This window comes from Pimephales promelas, chromosome 13 (genome assembly GCF_988280905.1).
Source record: "Pimephales promelas chromosome 13, fPimPro1.hap1.1, whole genome shotgun sequence".
Taxonomy (NCBI): Eukaryota; Metazoa; Chordata; class Actinopteri; order Cypriniformes; family Leuciscidae; genus Pimephales; species Pimephales promelas.
This window is the reverse complement of record NC_142781.1, coordinates 17,962,634-17,984,841: the sequence shown is the minus strand read 5'-3', so window position 1 is coordinate 17,984,841 and position 22,208 is coordinate 17,962,634. Positions and strand designations below refer to the sequence as shown.

The 22,208-nt window shown below is 37.5% G+C and overlaps 1 protein-coding gene across 2 annotated transcripts; it reads left to right on the top strand.

Moving 5' to 3' along the window:
• The first annotated feature begins 437 nt into the window (after nucleotides 1-437).
• Nucleotides 438-19,918, top strand: ppp2r5ea (protein phosphatase 2, regulatory subunit B', epsilon isoform a). 2 transcript variants are annotated; one of them, XM_039692667.2, is made up of 14 exons: nucleotides 438-923; nucleotides 10,376-10,536; nucleotides 11,270-11,466; nucleotides 12,361-12,462; nucleotides 12,668-12,760; nucleotides 13,181-13,311; nucleotides 13,410-13,469; nucleotides 14,340-14,448; nucleotides 14,613-14,666; nucleotides 14,770-14,820; nucleotides 15,065-15,184; nucleotides 15,483-15,610; nucleotides 18,328-18,429; nucleotides 18,514-19,918. In XM_039692667.2, the coding sequence occupies exons 2-14, from the start codon at nucleotides 10,380-10,382 to the stop codon at nucleotides 18,614-18,616; spliced, it is 1,407 nt and encodes a 468-aa protein (XP_039548601.2). In that variant the 5' UTR covers nucleotides 438-923; nucleotides 10,376-10,379; the 3' UTR covers nucleotides 18,617-19,918. The 2 variants fall into 2 exon arrangements, with proteins under 2 accessions (XP_039548601.2, XP_088974682.1); XM_089118556.1 differs by having other exon boundaries at nucleotides 442-591.
• Nucleotides 19,919-22,208: the final 2,290 nt, after the last annotated feature.

Here is a 22,208-nt window from a genome sequence, read left to right as displayed (position 1 = left end):
TCAGTGTCATTCGTGTTATGTAACATCGTGTTCAAAGTGAGGACTCCGTAATTGAAGAGAGTAAAACATCCCTCAAATAATTTTCTAAGAATAGAAAACCTTGGAATCGTTTATCTAAATACGGCTTCCTAATAAGCATAATTAATTTGTTGTAATGTACCTAATTTAAGATAAACAGAGCATGCGGACCGCAGCTAGGGTGACATTTCTTGCCATACGGGCATTTCAGGTCCTTGCCTTCATCCAATCTCCATCTCAGACATTTACGCCGCAACCTAACGCCATAGCTCCTCGACATCAATGACGTTTGACTTTCTAGGCGTAACCAACATTGTTTTTGATTGACAACTCCAGGAACCAATCCACACGTTGTTTGTGCAGAAACTGGCCAATCATTGGCTTAATAGCACAAACCAGCGTTGCATCAATCTAGGTTTAGCGGTCTGTTTTGAGCCAGAAAAAAAATTTGGCACAGAGCACTAGCACAGCCTGCTAACATTTACTTGTGATAACAGGTTAGCAATTAGTCGCTATTTGAGTGAGGTTAGTAATAAGGAGAAGGACAATCTGACCTCAGTGACCAACATCTGGGTATGTAGTCGGTCAGCGAATGTGTATGAATGTGGCTTTTGGTGCAGGCTGGGACGGCAGCTACAGGGATTAGCTGTACGGGGAGCTCCTGCTAGCAGTGCAATGCTGACATACCTTCAGGCGGCTTGATAATTATCTCATAAACGGGGATTTTGGTGTTTCTTCAGTTGGAAAAATCCTCACCATTCACACGCGGATTGTATTCGAAAGCTTAGACCGGTTTAAATAGTCCGTAAGTGAAGCGTTTGAGTTAGCTGGATAGCTGGGTCGCCTGCAAGTACAAGGTTAGCTGCTTAAAACGAGCCACCTGGACCCGAGAACCATCAAGAGAGGTAAGAAGCCCAATTGCACATATCATTACTAAATTAAGAGTGATGTTAGAGTGATATTTAACAAGTGTCAGATCATTTAAAGAAGTGGACAATACGTATTTTTTAAAACCAGAGCACTATGACTATGCTCTCTAAAAATACCGAAACCTCTGAGGTCGATTCGAGTTTATCTGTAGCATATAAACACGAAAGGATCTCAGAATTTTAGATTAGAGACACGATCGTGCTTTGATTATAATCTTGTCATTCAGGTTTTTACATTATCTGCTCACTTGATGTATTCAGCAACGCCTTCTTCATTTTGGTATGGGACATGAGCACCGGTTGTTCACTGTTATTTTGGTAAATAATTCCAAATAACTGGTGTTGGGGTTGTCTCCTTCAGGTTTTCTTGTGCTTTTGATGGCTTTAACAAGTCAACCGTCTTGTTTATTGGCCTTGTCTTTCAGGCTCTTGGGAATGCAATATATTCCACACCTGTTTTTGTTCCACAGCTGCGGTCATGCGTTTCACGGACTGACAATTGAGACTTTTCAGCCACACTGATTCAAATTCTCCTGACCTTCTTGTTTTCTGTCTGATAGGGGTATAATTTGAGGCAGGAGCAGGACACTTTTTTTAATCTCTCAAAGGCATGTGTTTATTCAAAGTGCAGTGCAAGATCAAACCCATCACTTTTGCTGAGATGCAGAAAACAATGCACTTTGTGTATGAGAATAAAAAAAAGAGTTAAATCTTGAACAACATTAACCTTATAAAATTGGTCGTGTTTGCTTTGTCAAAAATAGTGTCTAAATCTAAAGGGACACCATACAATGTTTGTAATTTGAGTCGGGTATTCCCAATAATGAGATGAGTCAATTGTATGTTACAGGGCCCTTCCTTATAGAACAAACAAACTCTAGCTGTTGTCTCTCAGTATGCTTTGAGACTTGAAAAGTTGGAAATAAACTAGTGAAATTTATTTGGGACAAATAAAAATTGTTGCAGCCATTATTGAAGATGGAAAGGGTTACTATACAGTCAGACGTGGCATGTCGTTTATGATTTTTTGAAACCATATACTATCTTGTATAATTGAATTGCTTGATTATTAAAGGTAAAAAAGTGTCAAACATTGTAGCTAAAATTGTGCGTTTGCACGTCTATATTTGGCCAGTACAATGAGAACTATACCATTATCACATTTTAAAGTTAGTTCACCCAATAAATGACATTTCTGTCATTAATTGCTTAGTGTTAATAGTGCAGCACTTTCTGTTTGTACGTCAGAACGCTGGCTCACTATTGGCCGACGCTGGTCACTTGAGCACCAGGACACATGCATGTGATGCTGACGCAGGAGCTATCTAATAGTTAGCCGGCGTTTCGACTTTGAATCAGGAAGCGCTGCACTGTTTACAATGCGTCAGCGTAGGTGAACGACGTGGAAGACAAGAGATGGTTGAATAAAGTCATTATTTTTGGGAGCTTTTGCAATTCTCATCACTTCATAACATTACGGTTGAAGTCACATGAACTATGGAGTCACATAACTATATTAATGATGTCTTTATTACATGTCTGATGTCTTTATGAGCCTTGGAAGTTGCAATGACTTTGCAGTTTATGGTGGGTTAGAATGAAACCTGATTTCATCAAAAATATCTTTTTGTTTTCTGAAGATGAAAGAAGGTCTTAATGTGCGTTCACACCAGACACGAGTAGCGTGCCAAATTTGTGCCTAGTTATATGCTTGAACACTTTGAATCCATTCGCGCATCAAACAAAAAAATGAAAGTTTGAAGTGAAATTTATTTCGTTGGAATCAAACCCTTTGGCGGCCGTCTGTTTTTTGTTGATCAAGCATTCATCGAGAGTCACCGCTCTGTATTTGCTCTGGATAGGGGGTGGTGATGGTGCAGTGGTTAAGACACATGCCTTTGGTGTGAGAGACCTGGGTTCGAATCCAATGTGTCCCTGAGCAAGACACTTAACCCAGCCTTTCTCAAAGTGGGTGCCGCGGCACACTGGGGTGCCCCCTAGCTGTGTCAGGGGTGCCGCCAAAAAATTACGTAGGCTAAAAAAAATGTGAAAAAAAAAACCCAGAAAAAAAAACAGCTGACATTTCATATATAAATATATTTGAATTTGCATTCTTCTTTTTAAACATATGAACACATTAATAAAATTGTAAATTCATTTTAGATAAACATTAATCAAATTAATCATAAAAAAATCCGTCTCACAAGACCGAAGCAAGACACACACAACTTGACGCAAGTGACGCAACCCATAGCAACGTGTTATAGCAACACCTCAGACTGACAGAAACGTAAAAATAAACGTGAATTTAGGCCACTTTAGTTACAGCATTATGGATCGTTTTTTGAAAAGAAAATCCCCACAAGAGCCGGGGATTTTTATTTTATTTTATTTGCATCCTGCACTTCATTTGAGTTCTCCTGGTCTGGATTTGTTATTGGGTTCTTGTATTGGGCGGTCCACCTCTTACGGTTTTATGGCATTTGTGTCTCTGATTAATTATTTTGTGAATTACTTTGCAAACCTGTGTTTTTAAAGGTGCTATAAAGTTTTTATTATTATTGTTATTTACAGTTCATATTATGCTCTGTTCATTACTGTTCTGTCTAACTAAACAAGACATTTGCATTTAAATTTGGGTTATGCAGTGTTTTTAAATTATATTTTACACTGGGGTGCCTTGAGATTTTATGCACTTTTGAAAGGTGCCCTGACTGAAAAAAGTTTGAGAAAGGCTGACTTAACCCCTAGTTGCTCCAGAGGCGTGCGACCTCTGACACGTATAGCAATTGTAAGTCGCTTTGGATAAAAGTGTCAGCTAAATGAATAAATGTGTATATGTAAATGGATAGCAGGACGGTGGCGTACGTATTTGGGTCCACCAAACCCTTCGGAGGTGAACCCAGTTTGGCGAGTTTCACCATTTGCTCGCTTCAGGAGGATCTGCGCCTGGATTACAGTCCAATACTTTCAGCAGTACTTCCACCTGTCCCGCACCCAGTTTTATGACCTGTTGTCCCGCATCACCCTCGCCCTCATCCACCTAATCTGTCGTTTATTTTTGTTTTGATGATAAATGGAGCCAGCCTCCAAAAGTGATTAACCTGTCCTGTGAATTATTATTTTTTTTTCTCACACACAACACTGTCCAGACTTATGCACTATAGTATGTTGGTTGTCTTTACATTATAATATAATCTAGATATGGAATAAATAGCATTCAATACAAAATGAATATGTCTCATATTAAAAATCAAGTTTTATGTGATAAAATATTTGCTTTGTTGTGCATTAAAACCACACCAGGCATTTAGTCATTTTACAAAATAATTTATTGTAGCATCCACATACTTCACTACGTGACTGTAGCAAGCAGCTAGGCTCCTGATAGGTTAATGCGGCGCGAATTTACGGCAAAGTTCAGATTTTTCAACTTGTGGCAGATGTGAATTCGCGTCAAATGAGTGAATGCACAAAAAGCACTTAATAAGTAAATAAAATGAAATGCAATAAAATGATGTGCGTGTACGCTTGTTTGCATTGACTTAACATTGAAATCACTTGTGGCAGACACTCTATTCGCGCCTGGTGTGAACGCACCATAACGGGTTTGGAGCGACATGAGGGAGAGTAAATAAATGATGAAACTACCCCTTAAGCAGCCTTTTCCCTTTAAATTAACCCTTTAAGCAGCCTTTTCACTGTTTCTGACATTTTTATATGATTGTCACATTTTGCCCTCAGTTGCATGAAATCTACACATCGCTCATGAAGCAGCCGTAAAATGAGCGTATGAGTCATCACACTGATGTGTTTGAAAGCAAAATATAACTGTTTTTTAGGGCTAATTGATACAAATAAATTAAATATCAGTAAATTCGTTTTTTGGGTAATTCTCACTCAATATTTGTGTTCTTCACTGATCTTATGGTCTTGATTAAATTATATAATTTGTTTTGGCGGTCCCATATCTAGCTGCAAAAGTTACTCTACAATGGAAATGAATTGACTTAGTCTGTCGGTTTTCAGAGATACACTAATGCAACAAACTGGTAAGTTGCTTTTGTTTTTTTTCTTTGTCTATCAGTACCTTCAGTTTGTCTAGCGAATCAACCACATAGTAAACACTGCTTTTATTGGAGAACATCCAGAAAGACATTGGCCACATCCTGTTCATGATGCAAGGGAGTGTATTATTTTGGGTCTGATTTGCTGTCTTGGGAGTGGGAAAAGCTCTACACTTTCTCAGCAAAACAACAAATTCTGTATTTTGCCTGGGTGTTTTACAGGAGATTGTAAGAGCATCAAGGTGTCCGTTTGTGAGCTGAAGCTTAACCGAATGTGGGTCATCATGCTGTACAACAATGATCCTACGCTCTTAAGTAAATGTATAACCAAGCAAGCAGTTTTAGTCGAAGACATTTTATGTTTTAGAACAGCCAAGTCAAAGTCCTGACTCTCCGGTTTACATTTCCTTGTTCGTCATGACAGGAGAAGTTCAATAGTTCAGTTTATGAACTTTAAAGAAGGTGAGCTAAATGTTATCACAGTCCTTCTCTTACCAATGTATGCTAAGTCCTTGTGTATAAAACCTTGAACATCTAATAAACAACTAGGTATCTTGAGTGTTGATTTATAATGCTGTTAGATGACTGCGGAATAAATCCTGAACCGTTGTTAAATGTGCAGTGCTTTGTTTTTCTCTGCTTTAAATCCCAGGCTCGTACTGGCAGGCCGTTTAGGGCCATATTACAGCCACCATAATGTAAACAAATCTGCAGAATGGAAAAGCAGTCGGCTGTTCTCCAAACTTCACTTTTACGTAAGGGTCTCGTGGTCTTAAGTTCATCTCTGTTTTGGTAAGGCATCCATGGTCTACATGCAGTTCATCATATGAAAAACGGATCACTGGAACCATGTCAGTATAAGGTTGTGTTGCTGAAGAATTTGTCAAATATTATGGCTTCGTTTTTTTTATTGTAATTTTAGATTGGTGACCTTGTGTTGCACTTAAACATAATTTTCTTGTCTATAGGGCTCAACGCTAAGGATTTTTTTTCTGGTGGTCAATTTGTTTTTTGGTCAACATTAAAAACAGAAAGCAGCAAGAATATCAGACTGCTGTCACTTTAAGACCGAATGCACGCATCCGATATACTGTCACACATGCATTTTCTTTCTCATCTGTTTACGTAAGACATAACTGACAGTGTTTACGTGACAGCCTTTGGATAGCCCTTATTGTCGAGCCCTTTTATATGACATGTTCTTGTTTTTCAATACACAAGCAACTTCAGGGATGGCAGATTGACTTCCCTACATGGTATGGCTTTGCTTCCAAAGTCCTTTTAGTTTATGACTAGTGTTATGACAGCCTCATATTTATCAGCGTGATAACTGACAGTTACACACTCTGTTAGTTGTGAAATTTATAAGCAAAGAGTATTTATTTAGCATGAGAGCTTGCTTAAATTTGTCGTTGCTTTTCATTTTGGAGGCTTTTCCCTATTGCTTTGTGGATTACCCAATTAGTCATATATTTTTTGATCTCATCATAGCAAATGGCTATGCAAAACATCAAAACTTTCCCTTTGTTTTGGCAAAATAAAAGGTGTTTTCACTAATAATGAAACAAGTTCAAGAAAGCCAAGTTTGGAGATTTAACACAAGATCAGGACGAGGCGGATGAGTTGTGTTGGTGCACACTTTTAATCTAACAGAAAAGTAGACTTAAATATGTGTTCTTAACTCTAAGTTTCAGATGAGTCTTGCTACTTCCTTGTCGGCAGATACAATGCTTTTAATTTGTAGATATTTGTTGGTCATTGTTGGATGACTCTTGATGATGTGAGGTGTCATAATGAGAGCACTTTGATTTGCACAGTAACTGTAACTATGAGGACTCTGTTAGCCAACACCCGATACAGGAATCCAGAAGAAAGTGAAAGGCCTTAGACCATTAACTTTGAAGTTTGAACCCATGAAGGTTCGGGTCAGTAATATAGTAAAAATCTGTACAATTTATTGAATAGTCTATAAAAAAGTTGCATTTGCCTATTGTATGGGTTTAAAAATTAATATATTGTATGTGTATAAACAGTATATATCTATCTAATCACTGTTCAGGTTAACACTTTTGAAATTGAATTGAACAGTACAGAAACACTTGGTTTTTATGAATAAATTGTGTTGCGGCACTGGTAATTAATGGTAATGTGTGTTTTAATATCTATGGCATATTAAATTATGAGTGTTTAATACTAATAGCCAATTTGTTTTCTCTGGCTTTCAGTTAGGTTTCTTTTTAATAAGCTGGACCTGTAATTCACATGACCCAAATGTAGGACATGGGGCAGAACAGAAGGTCATATCCATAGACCCCCTCTAGATTTTCTCTGGAGAACAAAGTATCTGTGCCTGCTGTGAAATTAATCAGCTGTCTGTTATTCTCATCCATCTCCTACCATAGCAGCGTGTCAGGATGTTAACATTTTAGCTGAAAAGACAGGTGCGGTTAGGAACCAAGAACTGGTCATTAGTCTGACTCTGAATGATTGATTTTCATTAATCTACATTATGGTCTTTTTTTTAAGGGCTTAAAACATAAACTTGAATTCTTGAGCTATCTGTTTGAATGAGTGTTTCTCAACAGTGCTTGACTTAAGGCAGGTTCACACCAAGGGCGATAAAGTTTTAAAAATAGTTTTAAATGTAATGGCAGAGTCCACACTACACCTAACTATAATGGTAAAACCACAGAGAAACGATGTTCCAGCTGATGATGAACAATAAAAACTTTGTCATCCAATCATCCTGCTTTAAAGAGCTCAACCATTTTAAGTGGAGGGAGTCTGCTGCTTATGCAGATAATGAACAGAACAGTTTTGCGTTGGTGTGGACGCTAATAGTTGTCTCTTGTTGTTATAGTCATCTTTATAGTTATCGTTCTTGGTGTGAACGGTCCTTTATTCATTGATCTTCAAGTCATTACCTTCAGTCATTGTCTTTTTTTTTTTTCTTTTGTCTTCAGTTTCATTTTTGTTTCGGGTTTTGTCACGTATCATTTTTTCCAACACGCCACTCCTCCCCTTTTTTTATTGAAGATATGACTTAGATTGCTAAACGTGTACAATGTGAAGTCCCCACCTCCTCCTGCCACTCCTCTACTTCCTGCATTGCATGGGAGGAGTACTAAAGCCTGATTACTTCCTGTCTCATCCAGCCCATGGTAATCCCAGTGCACAGCAGTCCTCCTTTGGGTGTGCTTTCAGCCTTTATGTAAGGCTGAGAAGCATCAGGGACACAAGCGCCTCCATTCAAAGTACAATTTAACCTGTGATTGCTCGCCGCCATTTACAAACTATGACTTTGATAGGCTGATACAGGTTCAGGTCAAGTGCTCCAGAACACATCTGTCCTGATCACTGAATGTGGATTTTAATTTGTAACTGACTTTGTGCCTGGATTGTGCCCCCTAAAAATGCTCCTCTAGGCATCTCACTTGCATTTGTCCCTTAGTGTTGTCACACTACCAAAATGATGACTTTAATACATTATCTGGTTAAAATATCTCTACTAATACTAAAACAAGAAAAAGTAGTTAGAACACTGAACATACATTTCTTTATCTTCTATTTTTTATGTAATTAATTTCAGATCAAGCTAAATTGAAGTTATTACTGACCTCAACTGCCTCATCAAACTCAAACTGTCATAAAATAAATCACTTGTTTGACATTGAAAACATGAGCTTCATCATAATGTAAGTTAATTAGCCTATATTATCAATCACAAACCCGATTCTGTCATTTATTGTTGAACAATTAGATCCTTATTTCATGAGTATTTTATTTCACAACTTGTATCAAGATAGTTATTTTTGTGACTTTCTCTGATATAAAAATTTGAAAAAAGATGCAAATTACAAACAGTAGGGCAAATACAGTATAAGAAACAAATTAAATAAGCTTTGTTTTTAAGACTATTTTCAGAGTATAGACTATTTAATAGTAGCATTCAAATTTGGAAAAACTATAGAAAATGGATAAATAACAAAATGCATATAAGGAACAAACTGCATATTCTTCACTGTATAAATTAAATATTGATCCTTAAGGCTACAAAGTTATTCACTCAAGAGCAGTGAATGATTCTCTTTTTTTTTTGTTTGATTTAATATTATTGGCTTTGAGAATTGCTGAAGCTTCTGTATATTATATTACCATGGTATTGAATTAAGTTACCAAAAATGGTTTTCCTCAACACATTTAATAACTTTTAAGTTTTCATATAACAAAACGAATATTCAAATACGATAAAACAATGCACAAATGTATTGAGTAAACACATTTTCAAACAGATTAATGTGCTAAAGAACTAGACTTTAGAGAACAAATGGTAGCACTTTATAATGAGGTCCCATTAATGTTAGTTAATCCAATAAAGTTAATCCAATTAACTAACAATAAGCCATATCTAGATTTGTTTTAGTAGTTATTATTCTTTGATAATGTTAGTTAATACAAATACAACTCTTCAGTATAGGTTCAGGTCCAATGTTAACAGATAAAACCTTTGATTTTAATTATGTATTTGTAAATGTTGACATTATCATTATAATTGACGATGGGCCGTTGAACTATCAGAAAAATGATACACCCCAAAGTCAATTATTCTGGTTATACTACGGTTACCACTCCTCCGTGTTTTTTGTGAAAATTTACTGGTGTTAGCTCGGTTATATGTTGCGGTCTTCAGTCCCATAAATTACTGAACTGTGTGTGAACGTAGCTGTATTACGAATGTAAGAGTCCAATACAGGATTGACAACTGTATTCTGAGGCTGTGTGAATGAACTTGGCCATAAAGTAGTGCAGCCTGGTTAAGATTAAGCTTAAGATGTCACAGGGTAAATTTCTGGTACATTTCCATCAGAGCAATCTGGTGTCCGACATAAAATGTTCATTTTCATTCAGCGCATCTCTGTTCGTTTTGCCATGTGCTTCTCATGCACGCTGTTGTTTATAGCAGTGTGAGCATGCGTCTTTAGATGCAGCTTACAGGCAGTTGTACATTTTAACTGGTTGATGGAAAAGTATTCTTAAAATACATCCTAAACATGCATTTCATAATAAGGAATTATTCAAGGTATTTTGAAGTACCTACAATAACTATATTGCACATGTTTATTATTGCAATGTTTTATGTCTAGATGCTATCAGGCATTTTTGGCTTCTGTCACTGTGATGAGTCTTTTCACTTGGTTGCATTAAAACATGGGTCTTAATGTCTTTTTTTTTCACGTCTAATTTTTTGCAACTGGTTGTTGGGATTTTTTTTGTCAAGTTAAAATCTCATTTTGTGCAAGATTTTCATTCATTCTGCACATTGTAACTGACACTTTCTCTGTTTTCTTTTTGTCTCTACAGGGCTATGTCTTCAGCAGCCACCACAGCCCCGTCGGTGGACAAGGTGGACGGCTTCTCCAGGAAGTCTGTCAGAAAAGCCAGGCAGAAGCGAGCACAGAGCTCGTCCCAGTTCAGATCTCAGGACAAGCCCATAGAGCTGGTGCAGCTGCCTCTGCTGAAAGGCAAGTTCTGTTTGTGGTCATATGAAGATAATGGTTGGTGATGTCACAGGGCTTTGAGCTATTTTAATTGTTTTGATAGAGCTGATAGAGATTGTTGTACTAAAATAAAATAAAAATGAAAGCAACACGGAATGCAGTCTGACTTGTCATTGCGTAACTCCCGTGAAAGAAAGGTCAAGATGGGATTGTTCTGTCAAGTCTGTGTCATGTTGTCTCCAGATTTAATGTCCGTATTTTTATTTTGTTATTATAATGTTTTTGAAATCAAGTTTAAAATCATTGCTCCCCAAGTGGAGTTGATCACATTAATTGTGAACATGTTAGACTATTGCTCACAACCACAAAAAATCCTAATACATTAATTTGTGAGCAGTGTATATATCTATAGGTTTATCGTTTTAAAGCCTAAATCTACTTTGTGGAGTGTTTGATTAAAGTGTGCGTGTGTATGCTATCTTTCTGTGTGTCTAAAGTGTTCAAATACTGTCAATGTACCTACATGAACATTGCCACTGTAATGGTTGGTTGTGGCCACATACTGGTATATTACAGTCTTGAATGGCTTTTCAAACTCAAGCCCCTATAACTTGGAATATTTAGGGGTCAAATGCCAGATGGATCTCCAAGCTAATATGTAAAGTATTTTAGGCCAATGTCAATGATGTTGATATAAACCATAGGTGGATTTCTAGTACTACTGTTTTGCATTAAATCTCTCTTTCTCTCTGTCTAGATGTTTCTGCGCAGGAGCAACCAGAACTGTTCCTCAAGAAGCTGCAGCAGTGCTGTACTCTTTTTGACTTCATGGACACACTTTCTGACCTCAAAATGAAAGAGTATAAGCGGTCCACCCTTAATGAGCTGGTGGACTACGTCACCCTCAGCCGGGGCTACTTGACTGAGCAGACCTACCCCGAAGTTGTCAAAATGGTGAGATTAAAAGATCAGAAGCATGCTGTGTGATTGGAAAATGTATCTTCTGTTATCGTCTAATTTATATGCCTATATCATTGGGGTGTAACGGTACATGTATACTTCCCGGACCGTATGGTACGGACGTCACGCTTCGGTGCATACAGTTACACTCAATCTACACTCCAGTCCAGAAGAGGGTGCGCATGTGGTAAAGCAATGCTGTTTGCTACCAGTAAAAAGCACCGAAGAAGAGTCGATCGCTCCGTTTACATTTTTCAACCAGTTTCAACTACAGAAAGATATCAATAAAACTCCTTGAGAATAATCTTGCGCAGCATTACATTGACCTCAGGCATTTAGTGTCAACAGCAGGTCAGTTCGCTAGAGAAATGATCTGTAGAGAGGAGCACTCTATGCACTCTATTAGCCTATTCATTATGTACGTAGTAATGTCTTGATTTATTTAATGTATGTTTAAATAAATTTGTCATCAAGTTATAACAGCCTCTGTGTAAATGGTTACATTTCAAAAATGAATTGAAGTAGAAAATTACCTTTAGAATTGGAAGTTAATGCAAAACCTGCCTTATGTGCAATTAACATGTTTTTATTTTAGTGTTGATTATAGCAACTGAATTTGATAATTTTGGATCTGTTGTTAATTGTAACCTACAATATTACAGTAATGTGTAAGTAAGGTTTAGAGCATTAGCTAAAATGCAATTTGTTATTCTTAAGAAAATTAATTATAATTTAATTTATTTAAACACAGACACATTTGTTAAAAACAAAACAAACAAATTTTGTTTGTACCAAAATACGAAACCGAGGTATGTACCGTCACACCCCTACTACTATATCAATATTTCAGATATAACGCGTGGGTTTCCTCCTTTTTATCTGTCGTAGGTGTCCTACAATATATTTCGAACTCTTCCGCCTAGTGACAGTAACGAGTTTGACCCAGAGGAAGATGAGCCCACGCTGGAGGCCTCATGGCCACACTTGCAGGTACTTGGATTCCCGGCTGTCATCTTATGCAAATAAAAATACTTAATGTACACTTTATCTCTTTCTGCATGCATTGGTTTTCTTTTTATTTAAATGGTCAAAAATGAACATGAAAAAAAATAATTGTGTCTTGTATAATTGAGATATTTGTAGGGTCTCATTTTCAAGGACAAGTTTTCTGATCTCTCTTCCTATTCTGCTTAAGCTTGTTTATGAGTTCTTCATTCGCTTCTTGGAAAGTCAGGAATTTCAGCCCAGCGTTGCCAAAAAATACATCGACCAGAAATTTGTATTACAGGTGAGTGATTGCTGGTGAAATGTTATGACTTCTCATCCTAGAATAAATCAAATGAAGCCATTATTGCTAGTAAACCAGCACAGATATAGCTCTGGAATAGTTCAAGTTTCTCCTTGGTCATTTGTGGCAATTTGCTGTCAAAATAGTTTAGAATAATTGCCACTAAACTGTACATTTTACTGTCGTCACTGATAACCACTTCCCCAAAGTGCTGTTACAGAACTAGTACTCCTCTCACATTAACCACATTAAGTTAATCTCAGATCAATGGTTTGGTTTGGTTGGTTTTTGTTTCTATTTTTGTTTTAGTAGCTGTGTAGTCATAAGGTAATGCGTAGACAGTCTTTTTTTTTTCAAAGAGCGGTACACATTGCTTATGGTGAATATCATTTAGTCAATAAGAGTCTTCCTAATTTCTAGCTCTTGGAGCTGTTTGATAGCGAGGATCCACGGGAGAGGGACTGCCTGAAAACCGTTCTGCACAGAATCTACGGCAAGTTCCTCGGCCTCAGGGCCTTCATCCGAAAACAGATCAACAACATTTTTCTTTGGTAAGTAACTGTCATGCTCTTTAGTCGTGTGTATTCAAGATGAAATGTAATGGTATGCTGACATAGCTCTTTCCCCCCCCCCTGTCGTGCTCTGGCAGTTTTGTATATGAGACAGAGCGCTTCAATGGTGTAGCTGAACTGCTGGAGATTTTGGGAAGGTATGTCATATTTTAGAGCCTATTAATTGGTTGGAAGAGATTTATTTGGTGAAATTTAAACTAAGGAAGACATAAAGGGTCGACCCAAAGAGGTCACATTCCTGTTTTATCTTACTCCACCCTGTCTGGCCCTGATATACTCACAGCGAAGTTCTTTTTCTTTTTTCGCTTGGGGGTAAAAAGAAGTTTGAAATGCGTGAGCAGTGATGTATTATTAGTGAACATCCCGACACCGCCCATGCTGCCATGACCGGGGTTTAGATGAACTTTTTAAACGTGCTGTTCGCTTTACTCTCAATAACAAAATGAACACACAACAAACTGAGAAAACAGCAAGCATTTTTTTTTTAAATAAAGCACAAGAATCTGATCATAGCAACATGGATATGTTGGATATTGCCACACTAGTAAAGTCATGTCAGGATTATTTAGATAGCACTTCATGCAATACGTTGCTTAAAAGCAGTTTTAAACATGAAATGTCTTATTACAACTATAAAGTAGCTTTCCAATGTGTTTTCACTCATGGACGTCTGATCTCAATGGACTGAATATAATATAAATGAATCAGAGATTCTCAAGGTTCAAATTGATTCATGTCAAGAAGGCAGAGCCTCAGCACACACACCTACCTAGTACGTAAATGCCAATGGTAGTTAAAAAGATGTTTACCAGATGGCAAGCTGTTTTGAACTTATTTTTTCTGATTTTGTTCGAGATGTCACATCAGTTCATTCTTTGATTTCGCTTGAAGTATATCAGGGCCTTTAGGTGTCATTTAGATGTCTCAGTCTCCTGCATATTATCAGTTTTTGTCATGGTTATCAATGTCAGATCAGCGGTGAAGCCTCATACGTCTCTGGTTTACAGCATCATCAATGGTTTTGCGCTTCCTCTCAAATCTGAGCACAAACAGTTCTTGGTGAAAGTTCTCCTGCCTCTGCACACAGTGAGGAGCTTGTCTCTCTTCCATGCCCAGGTACACGCACTCAACCGTTTGCTATTTCTACACGTCTGTGCTTGCTTGCATGCATTTCAAGGACAGAAGAAACAAAATCCTTGTTGTCATGATTGTTTATGGCACGGTTTATGAATCTAAACATTTGAAATGTTTTTATATTAATCAAGTCACCTTTTTTGTAGCTGGCCTATTGTATTGTACAGTTCCTAGAGAAAGATCCCACGTTAACAGAACCTGTAAGTGTTTCTTGTCACCGTTATCTCTCCCATTCTCCATCAAGTCTCATCTTGTTTTGGCATGTTTCTAAAGGATTTTCATTAGTTTGCCTTTTTTTTCCAGGTGATCAGAGGCTTGTTGAAATTTTGGCCAAAAACCTGCAGTCAAAAAGAGGTAATGTCTTTATTTTATGCAATTCATTAATCAGTTGTCCATTTTTTGTGTGATTTGCTCTCAAAAAAAAAAAAAAAGTTAGTTGTTGAATCTTCTACCAAACCATCATTTAAGTCATAAGTCATAGAAAGTGAAGATATGATTTCTTCCACTATTGTTTTCATGCATTATTCAAGAGAAATCCTTCATATGCTTTTCCTAAACATTTCTATATCATTGACTGCATTGTTTTTTTTTTTAATAGGTTATGTTTCTTGGAGAGTTGGAGGAAATTCTAGATGTGATCGAGCCCACTCAGTTTGTAAAGATCCAGGAGCCTCTTTTCAAACAGATTGCTAGATGTGTGTCCAGCCCCCATTTTCAGGTGAACACATTCCACCCTAAATCCTCCTCACAAACCTTGTGATATCTTGTAATAGCTAGAAACTTTAACATGGGAGATATTCAAAGCAATTTCCCAGAGAAACCCTTATTCATTTGCTCACGTCACCGGTCCAAACATGCTAAAATTAGCATGTTTGTTCATTAATATCACAAAATGCTGGGCGTAGGCACATTTGAGTGCAAGTAAATGCTTCAGGTTCTGCAATCTAAAATCCCTGTTTAAAAATTACGGATTACAACTTTTTTTTTTTAACATTTTAATATGTATATCGTTTCAGGTGGCAGAGCGAGCCTTGTACTATTGGAACAATGAGTACATCATGAGTCTGATTGAGGAGAACTCTAGCGTCATCCTGCCTATCATGTTTGCCAATCTCTACAGGATCTCCAAAGAACATTGGAACCCGTGAGTTTCATATGTTATTTTTTTATGTACTGTATGTAAATGTGTTGTCACGATACTAGAATTTCTAAGTTCGATACGATACCTTAAATATCGATTTTTCGATACCACAGAGAAAAAAACTGCCACAATATTTTGTTGTTTTTATTTAAAGTTAAATAAAACAAGTCTAGAACATGACAAGGTATATTTTACATGAACAAAAATGTCCTGAGTTCTATCTGTTAATATTTTTTCATTGGACCAGAGATAACATGATCCGTTGTATTTTTATTACCCACTGTTATCAGAGATTAAAATAAACTATAACTAATGCATTGCTCATCAGTCATAATTGCTGGTTTTCATCTATAAGATAATTGACAAATTAGTGATGTGAGGGATATTCAATCTTTTTGGGTGCCTTCAGCCCACTCGCAGGGTGAAGCGTTATTCTCCGACATGCCTGCTCGCGGTGTGTAGCTCGTGTCCATGCTGTTCTCCGACTCTGACATGCCCGCTCGCGGTGTTCTTTATCAATCAACCAAAGCTGGTCGTGGGGGCGCCGCACTCGCCATCTTTCCTTTCACTTCACTTTTTCTATTTAACCAGAGTGAAGACAAGTACGTCAAGTGTGGTTTTTGTCAACACACCTTTGAAGAGAAGTGAAAGTGACCGCTCGGCTAGTATCGGTGTATCGATACTTTGGGAAATGATTGGTACTGTTCAGATATTTCAGTATCGATATTTATCAAAATATCGATATTTTGACAACACTAATATATAGACTAATATTAAGATGTAAACAACACTGGTCCAGAAACACTTCCTGTTTCAGTTTGTAACTGTTTTCTTTATTTCACATGTAAAGAAAAAATCTTAAAGATGTTTTAACTTTTTGATTCAGTTTTAAATGTTCTGTTGGTTGTATTTTATCCCAGCTTTTATGTAGTGTTAAAAAATTGAAACAGGAAGTGCTTCTGGACCAGTTTTGTTTACACCTTGCAAAATGGTCTATACACACACTAAATGGACAAAAGTTTTTGGACGCAGCTCTTAATTTTTGAAATCAGGCAATTCAATCAGACCTATTGCCACAGATGTATAAAACCAGTTTAGCCATGAAGTCTACATTTACAAACATTGGTGAAAAAAGGGGTTGTTCTGGAGAGCTCCGTGTGGTACTGTGATAGGATGCCAATCCTTTGCAATCAGTCGGTTTCAGCCCTGCTAGATATTCCACAGTCATCTGTAAGTAGTATTATTGGAAAGTGAGAGTGTTTAATAACAGCAACAACTCTGCCACTAAGTAGAAGACCACGTAAAGTCACAGGGCGGGGTCACCGAGTGCAAGAATCGCCAATGCTCCGCTGATTCCATAGCTGAAGAGTTGCAACTTCCACTGGCATTAATTTCAGCGCCAGGAGTTTCATGGAATGGGTTTCCATGGCCGAGCAGCTTCATGCTAGCCTCACATCAAGTACAATGCCATGCGTGAGGACACTAGGACTCCAGTCCAGACACCACTCGAGGCCACTGGACTCTAGAGCAGTGGAGATGTTCTGTGAAGTGATCCATTGGGCTTCTCGTTAGCAGTCTGATGGGCAAGGGGTTTGGTGGATACCAGGAGAATGTTACCTGCCTGACTGCATTGTGCTTACTGTAAATTTTAGTAGAGGAGGTATGATATGGGGTTGTTCATAGGTTGGTCTTGGCCCCTTACTTTCAGTGAAGAGAAATCTTTTTGCTCCAGCATACCAGGACGTTTTGGACAACACTGCTTCCAAATTTGTGGTAACAGTTTGGGGAAGACTCTTCTGTTCTTGCATGACTTTTCCCTAGTGCACAGATCAAGGTCCATAAAGACATGGTTGGATGAATTTGGTGTGGAAGAACTTGACTGGCCTGCACACAGAGCCCTAACCTCAACCCTATTGAACATATTTGGGATAAACTGGAATGAGATTGCGAGCCTTCTCACCCAACATGTGCAACATCTAAAGTCTGCTCACCAAGGCTGGATTTAATTTAATTGTGAGACATTAGTACAATGTAAAATTATATTTATATATTTTATAATCCTGTGATGTGTTGGCTGAGTTTTCAGCACCATTACTCCAGGCTTCAGTGTCACATGATCCTTTCAACTCATTCTAAAATTCTAATTTGCTGCGCATGAAACATTTCTTATACATGTTGAAAACAGTTGTGCTACTTTATATTTTTTTGTGGAAACTGTGAGAATTATTTGATTAGGTGAAATTTTTCAAAGAACCAGCATTTATTTGGGGTGGTGATTGTGCAGTGGATAAGACGCATGCCTTTGGTGTGTGAGAAACCTGGGTTCGTATCCACTGTGAAACACCAATGTGTCCCTGAGCAAGACACTTAACCCCTAGTTGCTCCAGAGGCGTCCGACCTCTGACATATCTATCTCTCTATATATATATATATATATATATATATATATATATATATATATATATCAATTGTAAGTCATTTTGGGTAAAAGCGTCAGCTAAATGTACAAATGTAAATTTGAAATAGTTAAGACTTTTCCATTATTACAAAATATTTGTCACTTTTAATCGCTTTAATGTGGTCTTGCTGAATAACTATTATTATTTTGATTAAATATCTAACTGACCCCAAACTTTTAAATGGTGTATATTATTAATAAAAGCAGAGTAGATATTTTAAACATTGTTTTGATGTTCATGTCTGTTTTTCTCTACCATCAGGGCAATATCAGCTTTGATCTACAATGTCCTCAAAGCATTCATGGAGATGAACAGCGCTTTGTTCGACGAACTCGCCGCCAATTACAAATCAGACAGGCAAAGGCAAGAAACAGACAGTGTACAGTAATGTTTTAAACTCCTGCACTTTACAAAGCAGTTCAGATAACCTTTCTCATTTTCCTGAAGGGAAAGGAAGAAGGACAAAGAACGGGAGGATCTATGGAGGAAGCTGGAGGACCTGGAGCTCAGACGGGGCATCCAGAACAGCGACGGTGTCATTCCCACCTAACACGGACCTCGTCTCCAACCTTCTGTTTGGCCCCAACCAATCCCTTTCTACTCTTCCACGGGGACCCCTCTTTGCTTCTCATGCTGCGTACTTTACCGCACACTCCCTCATTCATTTCCTCTCTTTCAACAGCACTGTAAATAATCCTCTCCCTCTTTCCTGTATCATACTACTACTACACTGAAAGGAAGAAGAAAAGAAAAAAAAAACAGAAAATTTGAAGAGAGACTTAATGTGCACTCCTCATTGTAAAATATATGGTAAAATGATAATCAGCTATGGTCAAAGGATATATTTAAAAAAAAAAAAATCCTTTCAGTTCAGAAGTTGTTCAGTGTCTCCATGTCGATATCGTTCTCCAAGGAAGTGCCCTGGGACTTTAGGGTCTGTGCTCACCCTGCGATTAAAGATGTCTTATATGAGGATCCCGCTGCCACCACAATTTTTTATTTATTGTTTTTTTTTTTTTTATGGAGAGAGACTTTTCCATCTAGACATAATTTGACTCCCCTGACCCAGGGGATGCAAACTAGAAACCCATGATGTGAATATTAGGAAAACAGAAGTGGGGAGGGGAAAAAACATTATACATCCTCTCTGTGGTGTGCATTTTTTTTTTTCTTTTTCTTTTACAGGATGATCAGCCTGGTCCTTTTACTGTACATTATGGACAGGTGCTTTTCGCTGAGCAGGAATCTTAACGTCCAAGATGGGCCGCAGTCGGCTACGGTGGTTACCTGTGCTCAATAAAGAGGACAAACCTCTCCGAGGACCTTTATTTTTTTAACTTGTGATCCAGGAAATTATCCGGTCATAGCTTCATGCTGTCTGCTGTGGAGACTCTTGGGAATTCCCATGTGGAAATTCAGTAGTTGCCAAGAGTACGTCAAGCTCAGTTTCTTGGACTTGTGGAATTTTGGTGGCACAGTGTTCAGAGCTCATCCAGTGTTTTTAAAACCGTTAAGTGACATATATATTTTTCGTAAAGAATATTCTGCAAATTTTTCTCATGTTCCACCCGTATTTCCACTGCTCAGCTCTATTAGTTTCCGATTTCAGGGTGGTTGGATGTCATCTACATGACCGAGCTGAGCGAGACAAGGTTTTTCTTTATGTTCATGGAGTGTTTGAAATGAAATCCTGCTTGTGTTGGGGTTTTTAGGACCTATGTAGGTAAACGCTGATCCGGTAGGTCATAATCTCTCTTCTGAAATACCAGCCACCAGGCTAGAACTAAAAAGCACTTCGAGCTAGATCATTAGTTGTTCTCATGGGACTTCAGCCCCCTTTCTTCTTTTCTTTTATTTGTCCCAAAAATCGTGGATTTTACATGTGAGGAGGATGTATTTTATTATATATATTTTTTTGGCTTAATCATGTGTGTGTCTCTCTCTCTCTCTCTCTCTCTCTCTCTCTCTCTCTTCCTTGTTTTAACTCTCTCTCCCAAGCTCATTGTGTGTTTTATGATGGCCCAAATTTGATATGTATAAAAAATTCAAAAGAAAGGGTTTGATGAATAGAATAAATCTAATTATTTTAAAAAAGAAAGAGATATTAAATAAACTTGTTTTTTTGTGATAAAATGTTTGCTTTTTGTGTGCAGGTTTTTAGGGAGGGGGGGGGGGTAGTTTCTAAGGTATTTTTCTGAATTTTAAGTTATATATTTGCAGATTGAAAAGCATCTGATCAACCCATTAGGGTTAATGTTTTCATTATATTAATTCAATAATTTTTAGTGTAGACAAATTCTGAGAAAATAGGAAGGGTGTAAAATGTAAATCTGTTAAAAGCATGTGCCATTTTAATCCAGTAGGTGGCAGGAGGCTCATTCCAACAGCTGAAGGAAAACGGTTCATTTGAAATAGAGAATGATTGGCTGTGTAATGAGATTCCAGATCGATGTGTTCAAATTTATTTGGTTAGATTATCACAACTAATAATGAATTAATGATAATTTAATTTTTTGTTTAAATTTCATATTTTTGTGTTCTGTCCCTCTTCCACGAGCTGCATTAAACTGTTTGGTCTGTTAGCGCATTAGGTCCAACCTCCTATCGGCAGGTTTGAAAGGGTGTGTGAACTAGTGCTTGTAGTCTTTCCAGAAATCCACCCCTCTTACACTTTCTCCTACAATGACGTAAAATGACGATTTTTGCGTCTTTGTAGGAGGTGAAAAAGTAAATAGCGGATTTCTCTCGTCTCAGGGGAAAATGAGAGAGTGTTGCACGACCATTTAATAGTAAAATTGGATTTCTAACAATGGAAATCTTAATGCAAATGAGTGAAGTGTCCCTTTAAGGAGGATCTGACGAAGGAGAACAGAGACTGTAGGCAGAGAAGTTGTGACCAGCAACTGATGATTGGCATGTTTATTCCAGCCATGAACTCAGCCACCTGATTTCGCTAATTAGTTCTATCTCCTTGCTGACACTGGTCAAGAAGCACTTCCTGTTTCAGTTTTTTTAACACTACATAAAAGCTGGGATAAAAAACAACCAACAGAACATATACAACTGAATCAAAAAGGTAAGCAAACATCTTTAAGATGTTTTCTTTACATGTGAAATAAAGAAAACAGTTACAAACCGAAACAGGAAGTGTTTCTGGACCAGTGTTACATCTTGCAATTGCAAAATGGTCTACGAAATACTGAGGAGGACTTTTACTTTCTGAACCTGGACTTACACCACTGATGATGACAAATCTGCTTAATTTGTCGGAGGTCGTGGATTTATTGAAGTAACAGAAGTTACAGGGTGAGAGGAGCAGACAGAGAAAGGACAAATTTTCAACACTTTCTCAAGATTCTCAGAAGGCTAGAGTTGTAGGAGAATGCATTTTTGTTCAAATTGAGAACCAAATTTAAAGCAAATTTGGCAGTCGAATAGCCGAATACACAAGAACTGAAAAAAACAATAGTAATGACAAAGACAATTTCAAAAGTTTTATTACAAGCTTTAATCACTCTGTGTATATTTACAACACATTTTTAGTTTTGGCAAAGGAAGCACGTATCTTAAACAAATAAACCAATACATGAAATTTAAAGAAGAAAAAAAAACTATTCTCAAAATATTAAATATAAGTTTACAGTTGAGTTCAAGACTGAGTTCAAATTATAGCTCTTTCAACCACTGACTGAAAATTAGCATTAGACTATATAAACAATTGCATAGGACAGTGCAAGGCACAGTGAAGTGCACTTAAACTGAGTGAAGAAACAATCTCTATGCTACATTAAAGACAAGTGAATGAAGGCTCATTCTTTCTACTCTCTGTGGAGCAGGTTTGATTCATCAGCCTGAGGAAGGTCGCTAGCACCTTGCGGGCTCTGGAAAGAAGTCCCTGAGGTCAAACTAAGGAACGACTGATGTGAAGAGCAATCACAAGAAATCAGTACCAGTTCTGGTGTCCAAAAGCATGGTCGTCTGAGAACTACAAGTTTTTGGTAAGTGGAGTGATGATATGGAGACTTAAACTGCACGGTTTCAGTTCATTGCTTTGGCAGATGATTAATATACCTAAATATTATTATCTCCCATGTCCAAAACAAAAAGGTAAGGGCTAAACATAATATTGTCCAAACGATTTG

What these genes read in the sequence shown, in the direction of transcription:
- ppp2r5ea (XM_039692667.2), top strand. Translation starts at nt 10,380, where the DNA reads ATGTCTTCAGCAGCCACCACAGCCCCGTCGGTGGACAAGGTGGACGGC. An exon ending in ACCCCGAAGTTGTCAAAATG is followed by an intron (nt 11,467 to 12,360) that starts GTGAGATTAAAA and finishes TATCTGTCGTAG; the next exon opens with GTGTCCTACAATATATTTCG. An exon ending in TCCAAAGAACATTGGAACCC is followed by an intron (nt 15,611 to 18,327) that starts GTGAGTTTCATA and finishes CTCTACCATCAG; the next exon opens with GGCAATATCAGCTTTGATCT.